This window comes from Chrysochloris asiatica, unplaced genomic scaffold (assembly GCF_000296735.1).
Source record: "Chrysochloris asiatica unplaced genomic scaffold, ChrAsi1.0 scaffold00137, whole genome shotgun sequence".
In the NCBI taxonomy this organism is placed as follows: Eukaryota; Metazoa; Chordata; class Mammalia; order Afrosoricida; family Chrysochloridae; genus Chrysochloris; species Chrysochloris asiatica.
The window spans coordinates 5384103-5408142 of record NW_006408655.1 but is presented as its reverse complement, the minus strand read 5'-3'; the positions used below and the strand labels follow the sequence as shown (position 1 = coordinate 5408142).

Here is a 24040-nt window from a genome sequence, read left to right as displayed (position 1 = left end):
TAGTTGATCCAAGAAGAATGAAGTCCTTGACAACTTCAATCTTTTCTCCATTGATAAGAATGTTGTTTATTGGTCCAGTGGTGAGGATTTTTGTTTTCCTGACATTGAGATGCAACTCATAATGAAGGCTGTGTTCTTTGAGCTTCATCAGTAAATGTTTCAAGTCCTCTTCACTTTCAGCAAGCAAGGTTAATAAACATGGTGAAATAATACAACCCTACTACACACCTTTCCTAATTTTAAAGCATTCATTGTTTTAAACCATTCCCTTGTTCTATTCAAATGACTGCCTCTTGGTTTATGTAGAGGGTTCTCATGTGCACAGTTAAGTGTTCCGGAATACTGATTCTCCAAAATGTTGTCCATAGTTTGTCGTGATCCACACAGTTGAAAGTCTTTGCATAGTCAATAAAGCACAATTTAACATCTTTCTGGTACTGTCGACTTTCAGCCAGAATCCATGAGACCTCAGCAATAATATCCCCCATTCCACAGCCTTGTCTGAATCTGTCTTGAGCTTCTAGCAGTTCCCTGTCAATGTATGGTTGCAGCTGATTTAAAATTATCTTTAGCAAAATTTACTTGCGTATAATATTAACCATATTATCTGATGATTTCTGCATTCCATTGGGTCACCTCTCTTTGAAAAGGGCATAAATATGGATCTCTTATAATTATTTGGCCAGGTAGCTGCATTCCAAATTTCTTGGCATAGATGAGTGAGTGCTTCTAGTGCTGCATCAGTTTGTTAAAATATTTCAAGTTTTAGTCCATTAATTCCCAGAGCCTTGTTCTTTGAAAGTTCCTTCAGTGCAGCTTGGGCTTCTTCCTTCAGTACCTTTGTCTTTTGATCATATGCTATCTGTTGATGTGGTTCAACAACATCTATTTCTTTTGGGTACAGTGACTCTTTTGTATCCCTTTAATCTTCTTTTGATGTTTTCTGCATCATTCAGTATTTTTCCAATGGGATCCTTCAGTCTTTCAATTTGAGACTTGAATTTTTTCTTCAGTTTTTTCAGCTTGAGAAATGCTGAGTATGGCCTTCTCTTCTGGCTTTCTAACTCCATGTCTTTGTACATTTCATTTTAATACTTGACTTTGTCTTCTCGAGCTGGTCTTCGAAATTTTCTATTCAGTTCTTTTTCTTTCTCATTTCTTCCATTTGTTTGAGCTCTGTGCTGGAGAGCATGTTTCAGAGTTAACAACTCAAAATGAGGAGAAACAGCTGTAAGCATCTATTAATAATCAGAACATGGAATGTATGGAGTATGAATCTAGGCAAATTGGAAATTGACAAAAAATAAATGGAAAGCTTAAAGATTGATATCCTAGGCATTAGTGAGCTGAAATGAACTGGTATTGGCCATTTTGAATCTGATGATCATATGGTTTACTATGCTGGGAATGACTAATTAAAAAGGAATGACATCACATTCATCATCAAAAAAACATTTTGAGATCTATCTTGAAGTATAATATTGTCTATGATAGGATAATATCCATATGCTCCTTGGGAACCCTGTACAGAGTTGCTATGAGTCAGAACCAACACATTGGCACTCAACAACAAGGAAGACCAGTTAATACTATTATTAATCAAATTTACACACCAACCACTAAAGTCAATGAAGATGAAATTGATGAATTCTACCAACTTCTTTATTCTGAAATTGATCAGACAATGCAATCAAGGTGTATTGATCATTACTGTTGATTGGAATGCAAAGGTTGGAAACAAAGAAGGACCAGTTGCTGGAAAATATGGCTTTGATAATAGATACAATGTTGGAGATCACTTGATAGAATTTTCAAGACCAATGACTTGTTAATTTTAAATGCTTTTTTAACCAACATAAAAGACCTCAACAGGTCTGTACATATGGACCTCAACAGATGGAGCACACAAAAATCAAATTGACGACATCTGTGGGAAGAGATAGTGAAAAGGTTCCATACCATCAGCCAAAACAAAGGCAGAGGCAGATGGTAGAACAGATCATCAATTGCTCATATGCAAGTTGATGCTGAAGCTGAGGAAAATTAAAACAAGTCCACAAGAGCTAAAATTTGACCTTGAGCATATTCCACCTGAATTTAGAGATCATTTCAAGAACAGATTTGATGCATTAGACACTAATGATCAAAGACCTGAAGAGTTGTGGAATGACATCAAGAACATCATACAGGAAGAAAGGAAAATGTCATTAGGAAGACAAGAAAGAAGGAAAAGGCCAGAATGGATATCAGAAGAGACTATGAAACGTGCTCTCCAGCCTAGAGATGCTAAAGCAAGTGTAAATCTTTACAGAAGCAGCAAGCCTCATTTTTCTCCTGTGGAGCAACTGGTAGATTAAAACTTTGCGGTTGGAAGTCCAACATATAAACCACTCTGCTTCTAGAGCTCCTTAAGGATAATAATAGTACCTACTTTAATAAATTATGAAATTTTATTGAAGTTATTTTATAACTTCAGGTAATATCTGGCATATGTAAGCTCTTAATGCTATTAATTAAAAACAGAAAAGCAGATGTCTAGTTTCAGTTTACTCATTAATTGGATTTTCTCCTCAGTTTGTGGTGCTGTAGGATAAGCACTGTACTGCAAACCACAAGGTTGTCAGTTCAAACCCATCAGTTGCTCCTCAGAAACCGTAACAGGGTCGCCATGAGTTGGAACCAACAACGAGTTGGAAACAACAACGACAACATCCATCACTAGGTTCTTTCTTTCCATTTGTTGGAACAATACAAAAGAGATTATTTTAAGATTTGACAACCATTAATTGGAGAGACTAGTAACCTCAGCAGTTATTAAATTTGGAATTTGCCTCCAACTTGAAAAAGCAGAATAAATTGGTTTGCATAGTCTGATCATTGACCATAGCTGTGAACTACCCACTGAAAGCAGGAAGTTACTTCTATATTCATCTTTCCATCCCTGTTGTTTCTTGCTCATTACCTTGCTCTTAGCAGTTTTCTAATCCATGTATTTTACATAGATTAACTTGCACTTAGAAATATAGATATTAGACTCAGAAAGAAAACGGGCTGACCACTCGCCTACATCTCAAACATTTGTTTCTGTTTTAGGACAGCAGTTTTCTAAGACACTAACTTCTCAATCATTCCTATGGATTACTCGAAGGTACTTAATCAGGTGGTTTTGTCAGTCATCCTGTTTGAGTGAGTAGAGAGTAAGAGTGATTTAGGACAGAGGGGATGCTGTGGAGGTGATACACAGTCACCCCAGGTGCCCATGTGCTGCATGATAAAGTCACAAGCATTCCCTCAAAGCAAGTGAAATTTAATTATGAAGCCTTCTTAACAAATACTTGTAAAATTGAATATCCTTTTTAGTTCTTCTCTGAAGTCTGCAGCACTGGGTTTGTTTATGTTTGCTTTTTACACGCACCCCTTCCCAGATTTTTGTTTGACTGTCTTTGGTGTTAACTGTTTTTCTTTTGTTGTTGTTTTGGTTTTTTTTTTTTTTTTTAAGTTCTTAATTTGTTGATTTCTTTCTTTTGGTAAAAGACCTCAAAGTTTGGCGCACAGATCCTGGATCCATCTTCGACATTGATCCCCTGGAAGATAATATTCAGTCTAGAAGTCTCCATATGCTTTCTGGTATTGCTTACTTTTCGAGTTTCTCCCATCTACACACTTGTGTCCTGAAAGTAGACTGTAGAGGTTCATTGTGCCAACTGCATAATGTACACTTTTAAAGTTGAGAATTTGGAAAACCAATAAAGTGTTCAGGTACTTTCATGTGCCATTATCATTCATGAAAATAAAATCTGTAAATGGACTTTTAAATATATTTTAGATTAGCTTATCCTAGATTAATTTATAAAGATAGTTGAGCCTTACCTATAATTGATTTTTATTAGTGGACATGATTTTACAGAGTTTCTGGGTTTACAAATGCAGTTACTTCGATTGTACCAAGTTGCTGAGGTCATCAAAATTTTCTTAGTTCTTAGCAAAAACTGTCAATTGCCTACTTCCCAGGTTTCTTTAAAATCTAACTTAAAAAATGAGTATGGATGATCTTTGAACCATTTATGTAGTTGAAGCAGTTTAGCTGAAGGTTGAGAATAAGTGGTTAGAATGTTATAATAACTGAGATTTGGAATGATCTATTATTAAACGGTTGCCCCTTTTCACTGTTAAGTCGTTAAATGATTTTTATTTCTTTCTGCCCTGTAAGTCGTTTTATCACAAATATGAATATTTTCCCTTCACTCTAGAAAAAGCGAATAACTATAGGCGACACCGGTCTCGCTCTCATTCCAGCAGTACCTTTGGTACAGGTCTGGGGGACGACAAGTCAGAAATATCTGAGATTTACCCTAGCTTTTCATGCTGCAGTGAGGTAACAAGAACGTCTGATGAAGGAGGTATCAAACATCAACCGATTTCCAAGAAAATTAATTTGTTTTCACATATGACACCTGAATGTCTCTAACACATTCTTCACCTTGGCACCCATATTTGATTTGGATGGACTGAGTATTTTAAATTAAGTTTAGAAAGTTAAGAGTCTGCATTTTGTAAATGACTAATTTGCATTTACGCATGATTTTCCTTCTGTCTGACTTCACTACTATCACCACAAGTAGATCTTTCATGACAAAAGGGCCTTGGGGTTTACTGCATGAGTGTGTTTCATGAGAGTTGTATGAGGCAGATGTATACAGCCATAGTGGACATGTGAGGACTGTGCATGGTTTGTATCTGATTTCCAGAAACTGAGGTACATCAGTTTTGCAGTAATATTTGTATAGTTAAGAGGCTACTATGAATTTATGTGTATTTGAGTACAAATTTGGAACCGGGGTTAGAGCTTACCATAAATAAATCGAGTATAATACTTGGTATATAAGTGTTTGTTTGTTTTTTTAAATGGAAAATACTGTTGATTGTTTACAACCTTTTCTATACTTTATAAACCTTTCTTTTTCCTAAGGAGCTCTGGTAGCAATGTGGATACAAGTTGGGCTGCTAACCTCAAGGACAGAAGTTCGAAACTACCAGTTGTTCCTCAGGAGAAATATGAGGCTTTCTGCTCCCATAAAGATTTACAGCCTCAGAAACCCTCTGTAGAGTCACTATGAGTCAGTACCAACTCCACAGCACACCACCACCACCTTTTCCCTAGACTTTTTCCTGTCTTCAGTGTTCAAGATGGTGGATTGGGTGTAGAGCTTTTGAAGAATTTTTTTTGGAAGTTAAACTAATTCTTTTGTTAGTAAACAGAGCTGTTACTGTTTAGACTTAAGGTATTGTCCTTCCCCACCTTTTAGCAGTTACATTTTAGTGCCTCTGGGAGGGAAAGAAGCCTGAAGCATAGAAGGGAAAAACACAACCTGATTTTATTTTCAATCATAAAAGCCTAATTTGCTGAAATTCCTGTGACAGGAAAACCTGATGTTGAGAATTAGCACCTCTGAAAAAAAGTAATGTGCTTGAGGACATAAGTGAACCTATGAAAGCTCTGTAACTGTATAATTGAGTTTTCTTCTTCTTTTTACATTTCATTAAAATAAAACACTAATGAGAAAAAATCAGGTATATTTTATATATCTTAAATTATAACTTCAGACTGGTGTTCACTTGGTAGAAAGCTTGTGAAATGCTTGTAAAAACTTTTGCTTTATTGTAGATAAAATGCATATGAGCAGATCTCCTCCCTTTCTATGCCTAATTCTTTAGCAGAGTTCAGTAACCTCATATTTTTTGCTCCTTTCCAATGCAGAGTTAATGATTTTTACCATTAGTGTCTGCAGTAATTCTAGAGACACAGAATAATGTTGATGCTTGATGAGCTAAATAAAACCCAAAGCAAATACAAGAACACATTTGATCAACTGTATTTACTGTCACTCAATTCAGGGTACTGGAGTTGATGTTTCTCAGTCCTGTTCCCCGCTTCCTAAATGCAATGGACTGTTTCGTTGTGATGAGTTGAAACTGACGCAATAGTAGCGGGCTTAGTTTTTATTTGGATATAGAGACTTTGCTCTAGCAGTGACCTTTTTACTTCATGTCTACACATAAGTGCCACATTCTTTCATTTATTAACCAAATATTTAGTGAGTGTTCTTTGTGTACAAGACATGAGCTTGGATCTGGGCATTGGAGACAGCAGTCAGCAAAAGAGACATGTGCTCTAGGTGAGGGGCTTAGCATATTGTGGGGACCATATTTGTACAAGTAATGTATAATTTCATACAGAGTAAGTTGTGAGGGGAGGGGGTGAGAGCTATTGGAGAATTCTATCTGGTCTTGGAGCCAGGGAAGTCTTCCCTAAGGAAGAGACATTCAAACTGAGATGTGACTACAAGGGAGCTTCAAAAGTTTCTTAGAAAAATGGAAATAAAAGATACGAGATTTTTCCATGATGTCTTACAACATCCTTATACTAAATGGAAGCTAACTAGGTCAAGGGGAATTTGGACCTTATTCAGATCAGTTATAAGGTACAACGCTATCTATGATAGGATAATATCAATGTGCCTACAGAAAAGACCAGTTAATACTGATATTATTCAAATTTATGCACCAACCACTGAAGCTAGTGAAGATGAAATAGAAGAATTGTACCAACTTCTTCAATCTGAAATTGATCAAACATTCAGTCAAGATGTATTGATCATTAGTGTTGATTGGAATGCAAAGGTTAGGAGCAAGGAGGAAGGATCAGTAGTTGGAAAATACGGCCTTGGTGATAGAAATGAGGCTGGAGATTGCATGATAGAATTCTGCAAAATCAATGATTTGTTCATTTCACCTTCTTTAGACAGCACAGATTAAGAAATAATAGTTACATATAGATATGTACACACATATATGTTTATTATTTTTAATTGAGGTATTTCAGATTCCACATAAATCAGTTCTGACATGTTGAACTTTTTTCTTTTTCACTGTTATTTTACCGCCTTTGTCATTATCATTATAAATTCAATCTTTGAACATCAGTGAACCTCTGAGTATGATGTTGCTGTTGTTAAGTGCCATCGAGTAGGCTATTCTGACTCATAGTGACCCTGTATAAGGTTTCCGAGTAGCTGCTGGTGGATTTGAAATGCCGACCTTGTAGTTCGCAGTCCAGTGCTGATCCTACAGTGCCACACCAGAAGTCATATGAATCATTTTACATAGTATGTATTACCAATGATAAAATGGTCATAGTGCAGATCATAACTCAAATATGACAAAAGTCGAGGACTGCCTTTACTTGCTTATTTGCTTGGTTTTGTCTCTGTAGAATATAAGCTCTATGAAAACAGGGATATTGGTTATTTTGTATACTGCTGTACCTCCAGTCTTTGGGACAAGCATTCAGCCAATATTTGGTGACTGAATGAAATGGCCAACTTAATATTTTAAAATCTAGAACCATATCTATCAATATATGTAAGCATAACTGGTCTTTTAAAATACAATTTTTATTGTGGAAGGCTTTGCAAGGAAACAATTCTATTTTTGTTTTGATACGTTTCAGTGACGTTAAAGCATAGCTGAAGAGAACACATTCCCAGTGTTTTCTTTTCTTTCTTTCTGGTGAGGATGGGAAGAAGTAAGGATGCATGCCTTCTCAATGGCTTTGAAATATAGGGGCCCCTTTGAAATGTGTGTTTGTGTTGGGTTCTGGTAAGGAGGTATTGACTGACTCAGAAAAAGAGGAACCTTTTATGGTGATGGCAGCTGCTGGAAGAAACTTTCTAGTGTCTTTAACAGTCACAGTCAATCATATGTATTTGCTTAAATACCACGGTAGAAATTGAAAAGAATTTTATAACAATCCTTGTGAGTGGTAAGAGAAAGGACAACAAAGTTCTTAAGTATTTAGAAGTATGATTTTTTTTTTTGTCCAGGTTTTGTAGATTTCTTTAAGTTTAGATTAGGATTTTGCACAGTAAAATTTGCTTAGAACAGAAAGATACTCTGTAAGATTTGCTTGTCTCTCTACTGTAACAGTGAGTGCAGTGCTGTGTGCAAGGGTCCCAGACACTGGACTCCAGTCCCCATACTCACTAACTGGTGGAGCTCTCAGAGAGGGAGCATAACCAAGACGTTTAGATTTATTGTTTGGTACAAGAAAGGTGTAGGACAAGGAACTTTCCAAGATACTTTACATTCCCACTGTAAATAAGCACTGGATCAGTAACCACAAGGCCTGCAGTTCAAACTCACTAGTCGCTCTCAGAAACCCTATACACTGTTGCTGTGAGTGGAAAACAGCTCTATGGTGTACAACAACAACAAGCTAAATGCCATACATACATTTATACAAACTTTCATCTCTTCTTTCTGTATATGAGACAGTATTTGTGTTCTGAAGGTGGTCTTTTGTGTTTTGTGAATTAAACAGCTGTGCTGTTGTGAGAACCACAGTGCTTGGGTCTTTCTAGAGGACATTCTGATTAACCTGACAGATCCATTGACATGTGATTTTCTCATATTAACATATTAGCCTTCTCATTTAAATTTTTATTATTGTTTTAGTTCTGTGTTTCTCATGATGTTTTCCAATTTTGCTTTGGTTACTGAGTATATTCATTTTCTTATGCAATTATTTTGGGCTTTCTTTATATTTCAACCTACTTTCCAATGTATTAGGTTACCACAGGGTTTTCATGTTACATGTCTACTGTGTTACTTTGATTCAATAAACGGGGCTTTTATTTAAACATCATCCAATTTTCTTTTGATTTTTGAGTTGTATCATTTGATATGATCCTTATTGCCTTTTGGTATTAGATTAGGTTAACTTATTTTTATTTGACATAAATTTCCTTTCCTGGAAATAATCCTGATGGTTTCTACTTATTTCACTGTAATGTTTCCTTTCATCTTGTTGCTTGTCATTCGTTAAACTTGCCTGCAACATGCATTTGCCTTCTGGTATTGCTTAGTATTTCTTTTCTTTTTTTACCCTTAACTTACAATTTCTTTTATTGCTAGTGTTATTACGTGTTTGCAATTCCACCTAGTGTTTACACTCCTCAGTTTGAACTTACATTCAGTTTTGCTTCAGGTATTTTATGTGTTTCTGTTTTCCTCTAGAGCAGAAAAGGGCATGGGAGTGTGATGGAGAATGAAAAGTAGATGTACTTTTCAAAATGGACATTTTCAGTTTTCCAACCTTGTGAACTTTTCCATTGTGCTGTGCGAGAACCTTATTGGGATAGCTCAGTGTCCTGCCTTAGAAAAAAGCAAATTTCTGAATTCTGCTCTAGTTTATTTCATCCCATGTAGTTTGTAGGAGTTTACATTGCAAGTGGTGCTTTAGTTCATATGGAACTCTGAGTATTTCATCTGCATTGTGCCAGGAGGACAGTGGTCAATTAGCTAACCAATTGCCCTGGTGTTTTACAGGGATCTGTAACTCCATCTGGTCATTTACCAAGCATTAATTTAGCACCTCTGTGTGTGAGAGATGTTGGGAACACATAAATAAAGCATACAGGTATAACTTCCAAGAACTCACATTCGGATTGGTGAGCCATATGCAGACACCCATTGTGCCAGGAAGGCATTATGACGGAAGAATGCAGAGGGTTCGAAATAGCCAGATCTCTGCTAAATAGGAAAGGAGAGTTTTAGGCAGAAAAACACCACTTGAGAGAACTTGGACTAGTTTGGCACGTCTTGAGCTGAGGGACTATGAGTGTCTAAACAATAGGCTGAAGTAGACAATGGGAACCATAGTACAGACAGTGCTGAGCCTCAGTCTCTTTAGAGACAGGGTCTGATTGAATATAACTCCATGAATTATATCCTGCAGGAGTGATTCAGAGGTTATTCTGAGCACCAGTTTCCTAGACTGATAGATAAATTGAGTCTCTCTGCCTTGGAGGCTTAATCCACTTGGAGAGCTTGTCTAAGCACCGAGTCTGCATTGGGTGATTGAGGTCCTACAAGCAGCCTTGAGAAACCAGTATTAGCAATTTTCTCAAGGTGTAGAGACAGCATTGTGGATTTTTATTTCCAATATCTCTGACTTTCTTATTGTTGACATTTGTCCTTTGTATAGAAGAGCAGAAATACCAAAAGCAAAATACCTTCTTATTCTAAGAACCCCCAGATTCCAGACAAAATGTCCAACTGCTGGATGTTTAGTTGTTGTTGTTAAGTGCCATTGAGTCGATAGGCATCTCAAAACTTACTTGCCTGAAACCAAAATTTTATTTTTTATCTTCCCCAACAAAACCAAAACAACTCAGTTTTGTGTTTGTGTTCACGGTCTCTCGTGATGACATAATCAGGCAAAAATCTTAGACTCATTCTTACTGCCTTCTCTCTCTAAGGCTCTTGGCTCTGTCCTCAAAAATATGTCTATTCCAAATTGAGTCCCTTTTTACCACTTCCACTGCACCACAAGTTAATCTCATTAAGATTGCAGAAATAGGCTTGCTGGCTTTTATAATCCCATTCTTAGCTCCTTTGTTCTGGCCTTCACCCAGTTACCAGAGTGATTTTATGACTGCTCATACTACATTTCAGCTCAAAATACTCCATTGGCTTCCAGTTGAACTTATACCGAAATCCAAATTTCATGATCTACAAGGTGTTGCATGATCTGGCTCTTGGCCTTGTTTCTGGTTTCACCTTCTGTCAGCCTCTTAGCTCCAGACAGACAGACAGCATACCAAGCATTCTCCTACCATGGTACTCATTGGTCCCTTTGCCTGGTAACACTCTTTTCCAGGTATTTTCCTGGCTTACTCACTTCCTTCAGGTCTCTAACAAACTAATGAGAAAAACTTTCCTCGATAGTTCAACCTAGAAACATTCATCCTATATATGTCCATATTTCTCTGTCTCCTTACCCTGCTTTTTCTCCATAATCTCTTTTTAACTTACTGACATTTTATTACATATTAGTGTATTTGTATCTATCTTTCACACTATAAGGAGCTCTGGTAGCGTAGTGGTTACGAATCGGGCTGGGAACCACAAAGTCAGCAGTTCCGCGGGAGAAAGATGAGGCTTTCTGCTCCTGTAAAGATTTACAGCCTCGGAATTCCCGTGCAGGGTCACTATGAGTTGGAATCGACTCCACGGCACATAACAACAACAACAACAACATCTCTCACAATATAAAACTTATTACGACAGAATATTGTGCTCTATTCTAAAACCTAGAGCAGTAACTGGATTAAGGTAGACAGTAAGTTCTGTTGAATAAACAACTAAGTGAAATTAAAGTTTGATCTGAAATACAAAGAAGTGGCTTGGCTATATGTGATAAATCAATAAAACGTTTTTTTCTTTTTAATGTTTTACTGTGAATTGAGTGAAGGTTTGCAGAGCAGATCACCAGTTTTACATTCTACAAATCATACACTTCATTCCATTTCAATTGCAATCCCCCAAGTATAACTCACTTACCCTGATTCCTTTCTGTGTTTCTGATTCCCATTCCGCCTTCTTTCCCAACTCTTCTGAATTTTGTCCTTAGGTTAGGGGTGGGGGAACCTTTTTTTCTGCCAAGGGCCATTTGGATATTTATAAGATCATTCACGGGCCATACAAAATTAACTTAAAAATCAGCCTGCTCTATTTGGTTAAACATATAATGAACTCACCCCTAAAGTGATGGCTAGAATTGCTTCTCTTTGGTAAGGCCTGTGATGTTAGCTGGTATTGATGATGTTGCTGCTCACAACTGCTTTTCCAGGCTTGTGTTGGTGGAGTGCAGCTGATTCTTCATAATGGCAAGTTCTGAAAAGAACTGCTCACAGCAGCAAGTTGTTCTGAACACAGATGCATAATGTCAATGCTTGTCTCCTTAAAGTGGGAAATTCTTCACTGCTTGTGTAACATTTATAGAACTCAAGGAGTGGGAGGTTATTGTACTTAGCTCATCATCGCCTGGCAGCTGAATGATTTTGTGTTGTAGGTTATCAGGCACATCAGTTGATTCTACATTGAAGGGTGTAGCAAAGATGTTCAGTTCTATTTGTTTGCTTCTCACGTCCTTGACTGTTTCATTAAATGCCTTAATTAGATGTGCACATTCACCAGCACATTCAAGAGTCTAGAAGGCTTCTGTCCTTCCAAAGTGGGAAAAAGCGCCATGTTATTCCTTTAGAGTTGCCCTTTCCACAGCTTTAATTTAGCTTCAGATGATTTCATAGTTGAAAGCAGGGAACTGAGAAGCTGGTTGGGGTCCTGCATCTTGACATTCATCTCTGAGAGTTACTTGGAATGCTCACCATGAACACTAGATCACATAGACACTTGATATCATTGAGTTCCCTGATAGGTTTTCTCTTCATCTCCATCAACTTCCTCCTAAAGTTTGTAAAACATCACTAACATGTTCCTGTTACTCATCCACTGCACTCCATAGTAATAAACAAGATCACCATACCCAAATTCAAGATCATTCAGTAACTCTTTAAAGTGGCAACTGCTAAACCCTCTGCTTTTGACAAAATTTCTGCATGACTCTAGTGTTGACATCACACTGTTGAGCCATAGCAACTGTGCACAGACTTTCTATGTGCATGACGCAATGTATATAATTCAGTCAGTTGGATCAAGACTGAGATGGTTCGGTTCTTTCGTGACAAATGTAATTAACCCTTTTGAAAGACAATCATGGCTGGAACTCCATGTGTAGTAAGGCCACTTACCTTTTCAACTGTTAGCTCAAGATTTTTCATTGATAAAACAAGTCTCTCAACCAAGTCCCCACTTCTTGTAGTGCCATGCATGACTTTCAGTGACAGCAATTCCTTTCACATGTCAAACTCTGCAGTTATCCCATGAATTAAAATGACCAGATGGACAATATTTGTTACATTGTCTTATTACAAGCCTGAGAGAAAAATTGGAAATATTTGCAGAATCCATTAGTGTTTTTCAATATCTTGTGCTAAATCAGTAATCTGATTTGAGATGGTTCTTTGAGACAAACTGAAACAATTTTACTCTGTCTGGTGCTAGCAACTCTGCAGCAGCTACCATGTGCTCTTTCACAAACTCTCCTTCTACATGAGGCCTCAGCTTCTTTGTGAGGAGCTTCATTGCATTACTCTGAATAACATCTATGCCACAAGTGAAAGCAGCTTGTTGTGACTCCAAACTCTGCTGAAAAGCAGTGATTTTATTCAGACACATTTGGCCTCCCAATTCATTGAGTTTAGCATGCTTTGATTTGTCATGATGCTCCAGATCAGCTTTTCTTGTTCCTGGTAATGTATCACCATGAACTAGGCACACAGATTGCCTTTGACCTCAACAACAGAAAAATTTGTTCATTTCTCTTGGAAAGATCGACACTGCATCAACTTTTCCTTTCTTTGTAGTCACCATTTTTAGGATGTCACACCACTTAAGTTTTAATAACTATCCAGTCTGTGAGGCCAGGGACATGATTATTTTGCTTTGATCGCCAGTCTAATCTTGCATCTTGAATCTGGAACGTATCCAATGTTCATATCATCAACTCTTGAGGTCTTTTCTGTGTGCTGTGATTTCTTTAGTCTTCACCTGAGATTGTTTTCACGAAGGCTGTTGATCATGGATTTGTGGATAAAAATTGTATTGGAGTTACCATCTATGTCAACAAAGAAGTTGACAACATCGTCATCAGTCATGGGAGGCAAAGTAATCAAGGTAGCGATGGTCATCTCAGCACATCTTGTCTCACCATCACTGGACCTTTGTAGTTTCTCCACAGTATGTTAACACTCACAATGTGTATACTCCCAGTCTGCCTGGCACTGACTGTCCTCTGAATCACAGCAATACAGTCAGATGGGCCACAGGCAGCCAATGAGAAGCATTCAAGTCTTTCCTGTCAATGTGCTCATATATGTCCTTGTGTGTCCTGGATGTTCCTTGTCCCTCAAAACTTGCATTATTATTATGAGTCACTTAATGCAAATTTGTGGCACTGTGGGCTAATGAGCCAGACTGCAAAGCCGTTTGAACTGCAAGGTCAGTGGTTCAAACTCACCAGCTGCTCCTTGGAAACCCTATGTAGGGTCACTACAGGTCGGAATTGACTCGACGGCACTTAGCAACAGCAAATGTAAATTTATGTTGCTATAAAAAAGCTCCTAGATTTATTGAATTTTGAGTCCCACCTGAGGTTGCCTTGGTAGGGCTAGACCAAATGATTTTGCAAGGTTGGCAGTTCAAGTTCACCAGCCGCTCCTTGGAAAACCTATTCAGAGTTGCTATGAGTCAGAACCTACTCAGTGGCATTTAACAGCAACAATAAATATGGACAGTCCCCACCCCTGCCTTAGGTAAATGCTGCCTTTTTTTTTTTAAAGTCTTTATTGTGAATTGATTGAAGATTTACAGGGCAGATCATAGGTTTTCCATTGAACAAATCATTGCAATGCTTGTAAACCCCTCCATGCACCATCAATTAACAGTATTTACTTCTGTTACACCCTCCTTTTTTTTTTTTTTTTTGATGTGCACATACCACATTGAAAATATATGTTCATTTAAATATCCCAAGAATACATTTTGCAAGCCAACCTCCTGCCTGCAGACACACTGCGTTTCTCAGTTTATGGGTCTATAGTCCCCTGCTGTTGTCTCTCTCTCTATGCTATCACTTCTGCCACCATCTCTGAGGCTCCCTCGCTCTTCTCTCCAGATGGTCCCAGGGTCCACTGTTCCTGAAATAACATATTAACTACTCCCTCTTTTTAGTTATACTTCTACATTTACAATTGTGATAATCTCTATTAGTCCTGATAACAGTTACTCACAATTGAATCGTAAAATACTATCATCACCAGACCCATCTGGACAAAACTCTTCAGTGGGGAGTCTATCTTACCCTCCTCATTCTGACAGTAAACACCCTCATGAAAGCTTGTAAGCCAGCCAGGTATGGGTATTGCGTTGTATCTGTAGCTTGCTATGGGTAGTATTGCCATTGACACAATGTTAGGTCTTCCTATCCAGGAAATGCTGTCCTTTTGATCTCAAATGGGTGACTATTCTATGGAGTGCATACCTCACGTGTGTTTATATTGTCCGCCAATATACCTATCTATTGCTTTACTCAAAATTGAACCAAAAAAATGTTCAGTTCTAGACTTTAAGGGTGACCAAGGTTCCTAGTATTGGGGTTCCTGTAAGTCTGGTCTTCTTTATGATGTTGAGTTCTGTTCCGCATTTTATCCTACTCTGTCTAGGATCTCCTAAAGTGATCCCTTTCACAGCAGCTAGTAGTGGTAGTCAGGCACTAACTATCTAGTTCTTCTGGTCTCAGGATTGTGGAAACTTATGTTCAAGTGGTCCATTAGTCCATTGGATTGTTTCAAGAGTCTTCAATAAATCACTCTTCTTTCATCCACAGATACACATAAACTTTATTTGCCAATGTTTACCACCAAAAATCCATGGCAAATAAGTATTTACCAGGATTACAAAACTGATTTTCACGTCTTTCCAGGCATTTTAACAAACTCATTTTTGTCTTGTTCTTCTCTAGCTCTCCGTTCTGTCTGTCCTACCTGTCTAATCCTTATATTAACTTGCAAGATCCCCATTGCTACTCGCGAAAGTAGGATGCAGAACATTGTTTGTGAACCTTGTTATGCTACTTGACCGTGGTGTCCCACAAGACAATGGTCCTAAGTTCCTAGGCACAGCAAATCTTTTCCTCAGTGTGTTTGGTAATACATAAGAAATATTCATAATCCCCACCCCCGGGTATGCTTCACCCTGGAATCTTGCTTTGGTGTTGTAGGATAAGCACTGGGCTGCTAGCCACAAAGTTGGTGGTTCAAGCCCACTGGCCACTCTTTGGGGACCCAATACAGGGTTGCTATAAGTCGGAACCAACTCATTGGCACTGAACAACAGCAACAACATGCTCCACCACATTCCTTGATATGTTAACTTCAAAGGTAAATGTCAAGTGTCATCTAGTTGGTTCGACTCATAGCAACCTTGTGTCGTTTCCAAGGAGCAGCTGGTGGGTTTGAACTGTTAACCTTGTGGTTTACAGTCCAGGGATGATCCTACAGTGCCACTCCAAATACTCCTGTACAAATATCCAGTGTCAAAGTTTTATATATTTGTAGGTATACTCCCACACCCATTCAGCCTGTTTATCCGTGTATCTATATATACAGATAGTTGTTATTGCTGGATATAATATTTACCTCTGTTCCCTCTAAGTATTTGCCAGCCTCCTCCTTGTTGTATATTGCCTTCCTCACCACCCAAGTTAACAAATGTCTACCCTTAGCTGGAGTCCTGGTGTGGCACTATGGGTTAATGTACTGGACTTCAAGGTCAGTTTGAATCACAAGGTTCGCAGCGTAAGCTCACCAGTTGCTACCAGTGAATTACTTTCTCTTCCCTCCCACACATGGTAACTATCAAAGAATATTTCTTTTCGTGTGAAAGCTCCTCTTGACTTTTTACAATAGTGATCTCATACAATATTTGTCCCCCAGCTATAATCTTGAAAGAAGCAAACTGCTGATGGAGCAACTGATGGGTTCAAACTGCTAACATCTCAGGTTGCAGCTGAGTACTTTAATGACCAATTAATCAGTAAATTATTCTTACATCAATACTTCTGTTATCATATACATCCCAGTATTTTGAATATTTTACTTATTACATCTGTCCTCTGTAGGAACTCAGTATAGAAATACCCATCATAATTTTGAATTCATATAGATTTCTGAAATCATATTGTCCTGAGTATGGCTTCGATCACATTATAATCTGGATTGTTGTTAGATTATGAATTTTGTAAAGACAGAGAACGAATGTGTCATTTAGCTTTTTCCCCAGTATCTACCAAGGTCAGCAGTTCAAGCTCACCAGCTGCTCCTCAGAAACCCTATACAGGGTCACTATGGGTTGGAACCGACTCAACAACACTTAACAACAAAAACCACCGCAGGAGCAGGAGTGTTTTTAGTGTTTGTTGAATGAAAAAACCCAAAGCACAAGCAGAATTAACTACTTTCCCAGACTCAGCTGTACATACTGGAATATGCACCAAGACCCCAAAGATAGTAGCTATCAGCTAAATGTTAAACTTGACATTACATTGAGGAAAAGTATAAAACACAGTAAACAATATTATAATAGACTGTAATATTTTTTGAAAGTGGTGGATGTACATCCAACCAGCAGTATTTTGAGATGTCTTTCAATATGAATAGTTTCTAGAAAATAAAAACTTTTGCCCAGTATTCACATTAATTTTTCTGTTATCTTTATTTCCCATTGTGGAGTGACATCTCTCCCACCTTCATGATTATTGGCTTTTAAACATCAGCATAGTTCAAAGAGCCCTGAGGGTGTTGTGACTTAGGTGTTGGGCTGCTAACTGCAAGGTCAGTGGTTCAAACCCATAAGCTACCCCATGAGAGACAGGTGAGACCGTCTGCTCCCTTAAAGATTTGGAGTCCTGGTGTGGCGCTTTTGGTTAATGCAAAGTCCACTTTGAGCCAGGAGGCCTGTGGGTCAAATTCACCAATTTCACTAGCTGCTCCTTGAAAACCCTATACAGGGTTGTTGTGAGTTGGAACCCGAGTTGACGGCATTTAAAAACAACAACATAGTTTTAGAATTGTTACTACTAAGTGCTATCGTGTCATTTCTGACTCATAGTGACCCTGTGCAGGATTTCCAAGGAGTAGCTGGTAGGCTTGAACAGCCATCCTTTTGGTTCAAGGTCCAGTGCTGACCCTGCAGTGCCACATCAGGAGTTTTGCAATTAGATAACTAAATTAGATAAATTCCTGGAAAACACACTTCCGATTTTGATCTACTTGTTTTCATTAAAATAAACTCTCTATTGTAGTATTTCTATTTTAGCCACCATTTACATTTTTTGATTACTGATTGGTGACTTCTGCCTACTCCAGTAAAAACTAATTCCTTCGTAGCCTGGTGTCTGTGGGGAAAAAATGTTCAATAAAAGAACAAGAGAATCTCGGTTGTTATTTTCCAACTGAATTTGAGAGCTTGATAATATCTGTCAAAAGAGTGCTGTTTTGATAGCTTCATGTCAGTTTGTTGCTGTTGTTAGGTTTCATCTTGTCGGTTGAGTCATACCTACCCTGTGCACAACAGAACAAAACACTGCTCAGGCCTGCATCAGCTTCACAATTGTTACAACTGAGCCCATTGCTGGTGCTACTGTGCCAGCCAATATCTTTGGAGGTCTTCCTTATTTTGCTGGTCCTCCACTTTACCAAACATGATGTCCTTCTCTAAGGACTGGTCCCTCCTGATGACAAGTCCAAAGTCTCACTATCCTGACTTCTAAAAAGTATTCTGACTGTACTCCTTCCATCAAGGAACCTGGTAGTGTAATGGGTTACAAGCTGGGCTGCTAACCGCAGGTCAGTAATTTGAATCTACCAGTTGCTCTGGTGGAGAAAGATGAGGCTTTCTGCTCCCATAAAAATTTTCAGCCTCGGAAACCCTATAAATCAGAACCAACTCGGTGGCACACAACCACCACCACCATTTCTTTCAACACAAATTGGTTGTTTTTCGGGCAGTCCATGGTACTTTTAATATTCTTCTCCAACACAACAACTCATGTATGTTTAGGAATATGTAAAAAAAAGTTGACTGAAAATTTAAATTTCTATTGTGAAACTAATGGACAAGAAAACAGAATGATTCCTTTATAATGTGAAATCCAATGAGTAGATTATCATATAATTAGATTTAACTACTTCATCATTACATTTAGAGTATATGAAAGCACATATTGTAAACTGTTAAAAACTTTGAGTTGGTTCTATTACAACCCCTTCCTCCCACCCAAAGGTTCAGGGTTCTGATTGAATTTAAGCCCTTAGGGAAATCCATATTTCTAGTCTCAATAGAGATAGAATGACTGGAATGTCTTAAGTTTCTTTTTCATAGTGTGAAGTTGGGGAAAGGATCAAATACTAATGAGTAGCACTTGTTCTAAGATGCACATGTGTCTTTCATTGAATTACCAAAATTCAATCAAAGTATTCCACATGTGTATGAAAGAAAACCATCTGACACTTGAAGTAGCAAGCAATAAAGCATTAAAAGTGTGTTTCTTATGAGGTTAAATTGGGAGCAGGAGAAGTTTTGATAGTCAGGGATGATACGTATGTGGCTATAGCATATGTGGCAAATGAAATGGCAAATAAAAAACCATTTGGGAAGAGCTTTATAAATTGCATAGGTGTAAAAAATATAGATATTCCTGTTTTTCATATGGTTGAACATTAGCGCTGAAAATGAAAATAATTATTTTGGTTTTAATAGTTGAAAACTATTATGTAAATTGGATGATAGAATAGATACATTTACTTGCTTATTTTATATGTAAAACAGTGAAGTGCTAATGGTAGCTTTGCATTCACCAATTTGCATGTTCTTTTCGCACCTCCCTTTTCACCCAGGTGCCCCACATCCTTCCCATTGCCGATTTTAGGCTAAAGGTGGTTGTGATTGCATCCTGACTGTAAGGGAGCTATTTAACATTTCCATGGATTCATACAGCTGGGTGATACGTCTTAATTTCTGTATTTTGCTTGGTTCTTACATCTTGTTACCCAGGTTCTTTGTTATATGTTTCGTTCCTTATTGCTTTATACCTCGCCCCACACACACGCACACAAGTATTTCTTATCTGCCAATGCCTCATTTTTCAGAGATTTCTTTTTTCTTTTACTTTTTTTTTTTTAATTGTGATTTGAATGAAAGTTTACAGAGCAGATTGGTTTTCCATCAACAATTCATACACATTTTGTTTTGTGGCATTGGTTTTAATCCCCACAATGCAAAAATGGGGATTAAACTCAGTGTCACAAAATGAAATTTTATCCACATAGTATAAAGCAGATGCCCTGGTAGTGTAGTGGACTACAAGCTGGGTTGCTAACTGAAAGGTCAGCAGTTTGAATCTATTAGTCTCTCCCCAGGACAAAAATGAGGGTTTCTACTCCTGTGAAGATTTACAGCTCGGAAACTTAATATACAGAGTCACTGTGTATTAGAACTGACTCTACAACACCTAACAACAACCACCCTCCAGCTAGTGATTGACTCTCCTTCCATCTCTCACTCCTGGGAGCCTTTAAAGGATGTTTCTTTCTATGTGTCTACTTCTTCTTGTCTTTTTACACTAGTAGTCTCATACAACAACTGCTGTAAAAAAACAAGAAAAAGTGTATCCTTATGTGATTGGCTAATTTCACTCAGCGTAATGTCCTCTATATTCACTTATGTTATGAAGTATTTTGCAGATTCATCATTATTCTTTAACATTGCATAGTCTTCTGTTGTGTGTTTGCACCATAGATTGGTTATCCATTTGTCTGCTGATGGGTATTTATGTTGTTTCATCATTTTGCTATTGTGCATAACTCTGTGATAAACATGGGTGTGCATATATCTGTTTGTGTCATGACTCTTATCGTTCTAGGATATATATCTAGTAGTGAGATTGCTAGATCATATGGTATTTCTATTTTTAATTTTTAATAAGTATCATACTGGAGTTCTGGTGTGGCACTGTGGGTTAAGGCGCCAGACTGCAAAGCCATTTGAACAACAAAGTTGACGGTTCAAACTCACCAGCTGCTCCTCGGAATGGGTCGCTATGGGTCGGAATTTGAGTTAACACCAACAACAACATCATACTGTTACCCACAGTCATTTCACCATTTTACATTCCCAGCAGCAGTGTATGAGAGTTCCAATCTCTCCACACTTTCACCAGCATTTCTAATTTTCTGTTGCTTTTTATTCTTTGACTTTGATATTAATAGTGAGGTAAGATGATATTTCATTGTTGTTTTGATTTGCATCTCTTGAATGGCTAATGATTGCAAGCATTTCTTCATTTGTTTGTTGGTCACCTGTTTTCTTCTTTGGTGAAGTGTCTATTTATACCCTTTGTTCATTGTTTAATTGAATTATTTGTCTTTTTGTTTTGAGATATAGAAGTTTTCTGTAAATATTAGAGATTAGTCCCTTTTCTGATGTATCATCACCAAAATTTTTTTCTACTCTGTGGGTTCTTTTTAATCTTTTGTTGATCCTAAGAGTCTAATTTTAAAGATGATCCAGTCATCTAGTTTGTCTTCTTCTGTTTATGTGTTTTCAGTTATGCTTGCTATTTTATTTATGTCATGTAAAGGTGCTCTGGTAGTATAGTGGTTACGAATCGGGCTGCGAACTGCAAGGTCACCAGTTCGAAACTACCAGCTGTTCCACAGGAGAAAGATGAGGCGTTCAGCTCCTGTAAAGATTTAGAGCCTTGGAAACCCTGTACAGGGTCACTATGAGTTGGAACCGACTCCACGGCACTTAACAACAACAACAATTAGGACCCCTAAATTTATTCCTATTTTTTTGTTCGTAATCTTTATAGTTCTAGGTTTTACACTTATTCCTGGTTTCTCAATTCTAGTCCATTGGTCTATGTTTCTATTAATGAAATAGTACCAGTTTGTTTGGGTATTGTGGCTGGGTAGTGGGTATTGAGATCAGAGAATGTGAAGCCTCCTAATTTGTTCTTACTTTTAGCCTCCTACTTTAGTGGTTATAAGTCTGGCTGCTAACCTCAAGGTCAGCAGTTTGAAACTACTAGCCATTCTGCAGGAGAAAGATGAAGCTTTCTGCTTCCATAAAGATTCACAGCCTCAGAAACTGTATGCAGGGAAAACCATATGCAGGAAACTGTATGAGTCAGAATGGACTCCATGGCACACTACCACAGCCACCACCACTTTTTAGTAGTATTTTGTTTATTTGGAGTCTCTTGCTTTTCCATATTAAGTTAGTGCCTTAGGCTGAGTTCTCTAGAGAAGCTAAATCAGTGAAACTTATATATGTGTATATATAAAGGAAGTATGTACCAAGAAAATGTCTCACAGTAGTAGAGATGGGAGAGCCCCAATTCCAGGTCAAATGAAGCAAGATCAGAAGGCAGGTCCAGCAGGAAGACAGGCAGGCAAACATGCAGACAGAAGTCCCAAGTTCAGATCAGATGTGCCAAGATCAGCAGGTGGTACCAGCAGGGAGATATATTGGCAAACAATAGAGCAGGCCACTGGCTCAAGTCCAAGGAACCAGAAGTTGGAGGATAAACCAGATGTAAGATCCAGATCTAGCAGAAAGAGCAAGCTTTGCTTGAGTGTCCACTAAATAGGAAGCAGGGCACATGCCCAAGGAAGTATCCTTACAATTGGTCAGCTGCTTACAGCCAATTATCATAGAGTTAACTATGCCTGCTTATAGCTAATCATCAAAGAGTTAACTACACTGTATTAAATCTCATCATGGGGATAGCCACATCTCAATGCCAGACCACTGGGAATCCTGGCCCAGTCAAGTTGACACAAAACTTGAACTATCACAGTTAATGATTTTTTCCCCCTCTCTTTAAAGAATTATGATGGAATCTAGATTGAGATTGCATTACTATCTATAGATCGCTTTTGGTAGTATTGATGTTTTCACAATGTTGTCTCTTATCCACGAGTATAGTATATTTTCCGTTTATATGGGTCTATTGTCTTTCTGTAGTAGTTTTCTGTAGGTTTTTTTTTTTTTTTGTGTGTGTGTGTGTACAGGACTTTTGTTACTCTGGTAAGATGTATTCATAAGAATTCCATCTTGTGTGTGGAGATTGTAAATTATATTATTTTCCCGATGTTCTTTCCAAGTTCTCTTTGTTAGTATAAAAGAATTCACTTGATTTTTCTATGTTGTTTTATTACTGTGCCAAATTGTCACATCTTTGTATTACTTACAGTAGCTTTCTTGTTGGGTCTTTAGGATTTTTCTTGTATATGATCATACCATTTGTAACTAGAGAGAGTTTTACTTCTTTGCCCATTTGGATGCTTTTTATTTTGTTTTCTTACCTTATTGCTCTGGATAAGTGGTGATAAAGAGCCTCTTGTTCTGGTTCCACTAGCAAGAGGAATATTTCCAGTCTCTTGCCATTGAGAATAATGTTGGCTGTTTGTTTTGTGTATATGTCCTTAATTACATTTAGGAATGTCCCTTCTATTTCTGTTGCTGAGTGTTTGTTTTCTATTTAATCAAGATTGAGTGTTGTATTTTGCCAAATGTTTTTTCTCTGTGATATGATGATGTGTAGTTCTTTTCCTTTGTTGTATTCGTATTGTGAATTATGTTGATTGCTTTTCTAATGTTAAATCATCCTTGCATATCTTATATGAATAGTACCATATACTCATCCACCACTCGTGTGTCAGTTTATTGTACTGTGTGGTAGCTTGTGAGTTGCTGTGATTCTGAAAGCTATGCCACCATTATTTTAAATACCAGAAGGGTCACCCATGTTGGGCAGATTTCAGATGGGCTTCCAGACGAAGATAGACTAGGAAGAAGGAGTGACGAACTACTTCCGAATATTTACTCTCTGAAAACCTTATGAATAGCAGAGAAACACTGTCAGTTATAGTGCCAAAAAATGAGCCTCTCAGGTTGGAAGGCACTCAAAATGCGACTGGGTAAGAGCTGCCTCCTCAAAGTAGAGTTGACCATGATGATACCAATGGACCTTCATTAGCTGATGGGGCACAACTCAAAATGAAGAGAAACAGCTGTAAGTATCTATTGAAAATCAGAACCTGGAATGTATGAAGTATGAATCTAGGAAAATTGGAAGTTGTCAAAAATGAAATGGAACATATAAACATCAATATCTTAGGTATTAGTGAGCTGAAATGGACTGTATTGGCCATTTTGAATCTGATGACCACATGGTTTACTATGCTGAGAATGACAAATTGAAGTAATGGTGTTGCATTCGTTGTAAAAAAGAACATATACATATCAGTCATGTGGTATAACTTTGTCTGTGATAGGATAATATTCATGCGCTTATGAGAAAGCCCAGTTAATACCACTGTTATTCAAATTTACAACCACTAAAGCCAGTGAGGAAGAAATAGAAGAATTCTACCAACTTCTTCAATCTGAAATTGATCAAACATGCAATCAAGATGTATTGATCATTACTGGAATGCAAAGGTCGGGAGCA

At 37.8% G+C, this 24040-nt stretch overlaps 1 protein-coding gene across 2 annotated transcripts in view; it reads left to right on the top strand.

The window, feature by feature from the left end:
* NEBL (nebulette) overlaps positions 1 to 24040 on the top strand; it is a 598576-nt gene that overhangs the window by 552387 nt on the left and 22149 nt on the right. Inside the window, exons 25-26 of one of the 2 annotated variants that reach the window (XM_006869893.1) lie at positions 3535 to 3627; positions 4251 to 4400. The exons of the other annotated variant lie outside the window; for it this stretch is intronic. Coding sequence (XP_006869955.1) covers positions 3535 to 3627; positions 4251 to 4400 — 243 coding nt within the window. The remainder of the gene's footprint in view (positions 1 to 3534; positions 3628 to 4250; positions 4401 to 24040) is intronic. 2 annotated transcript variants of the gene reach the window in all.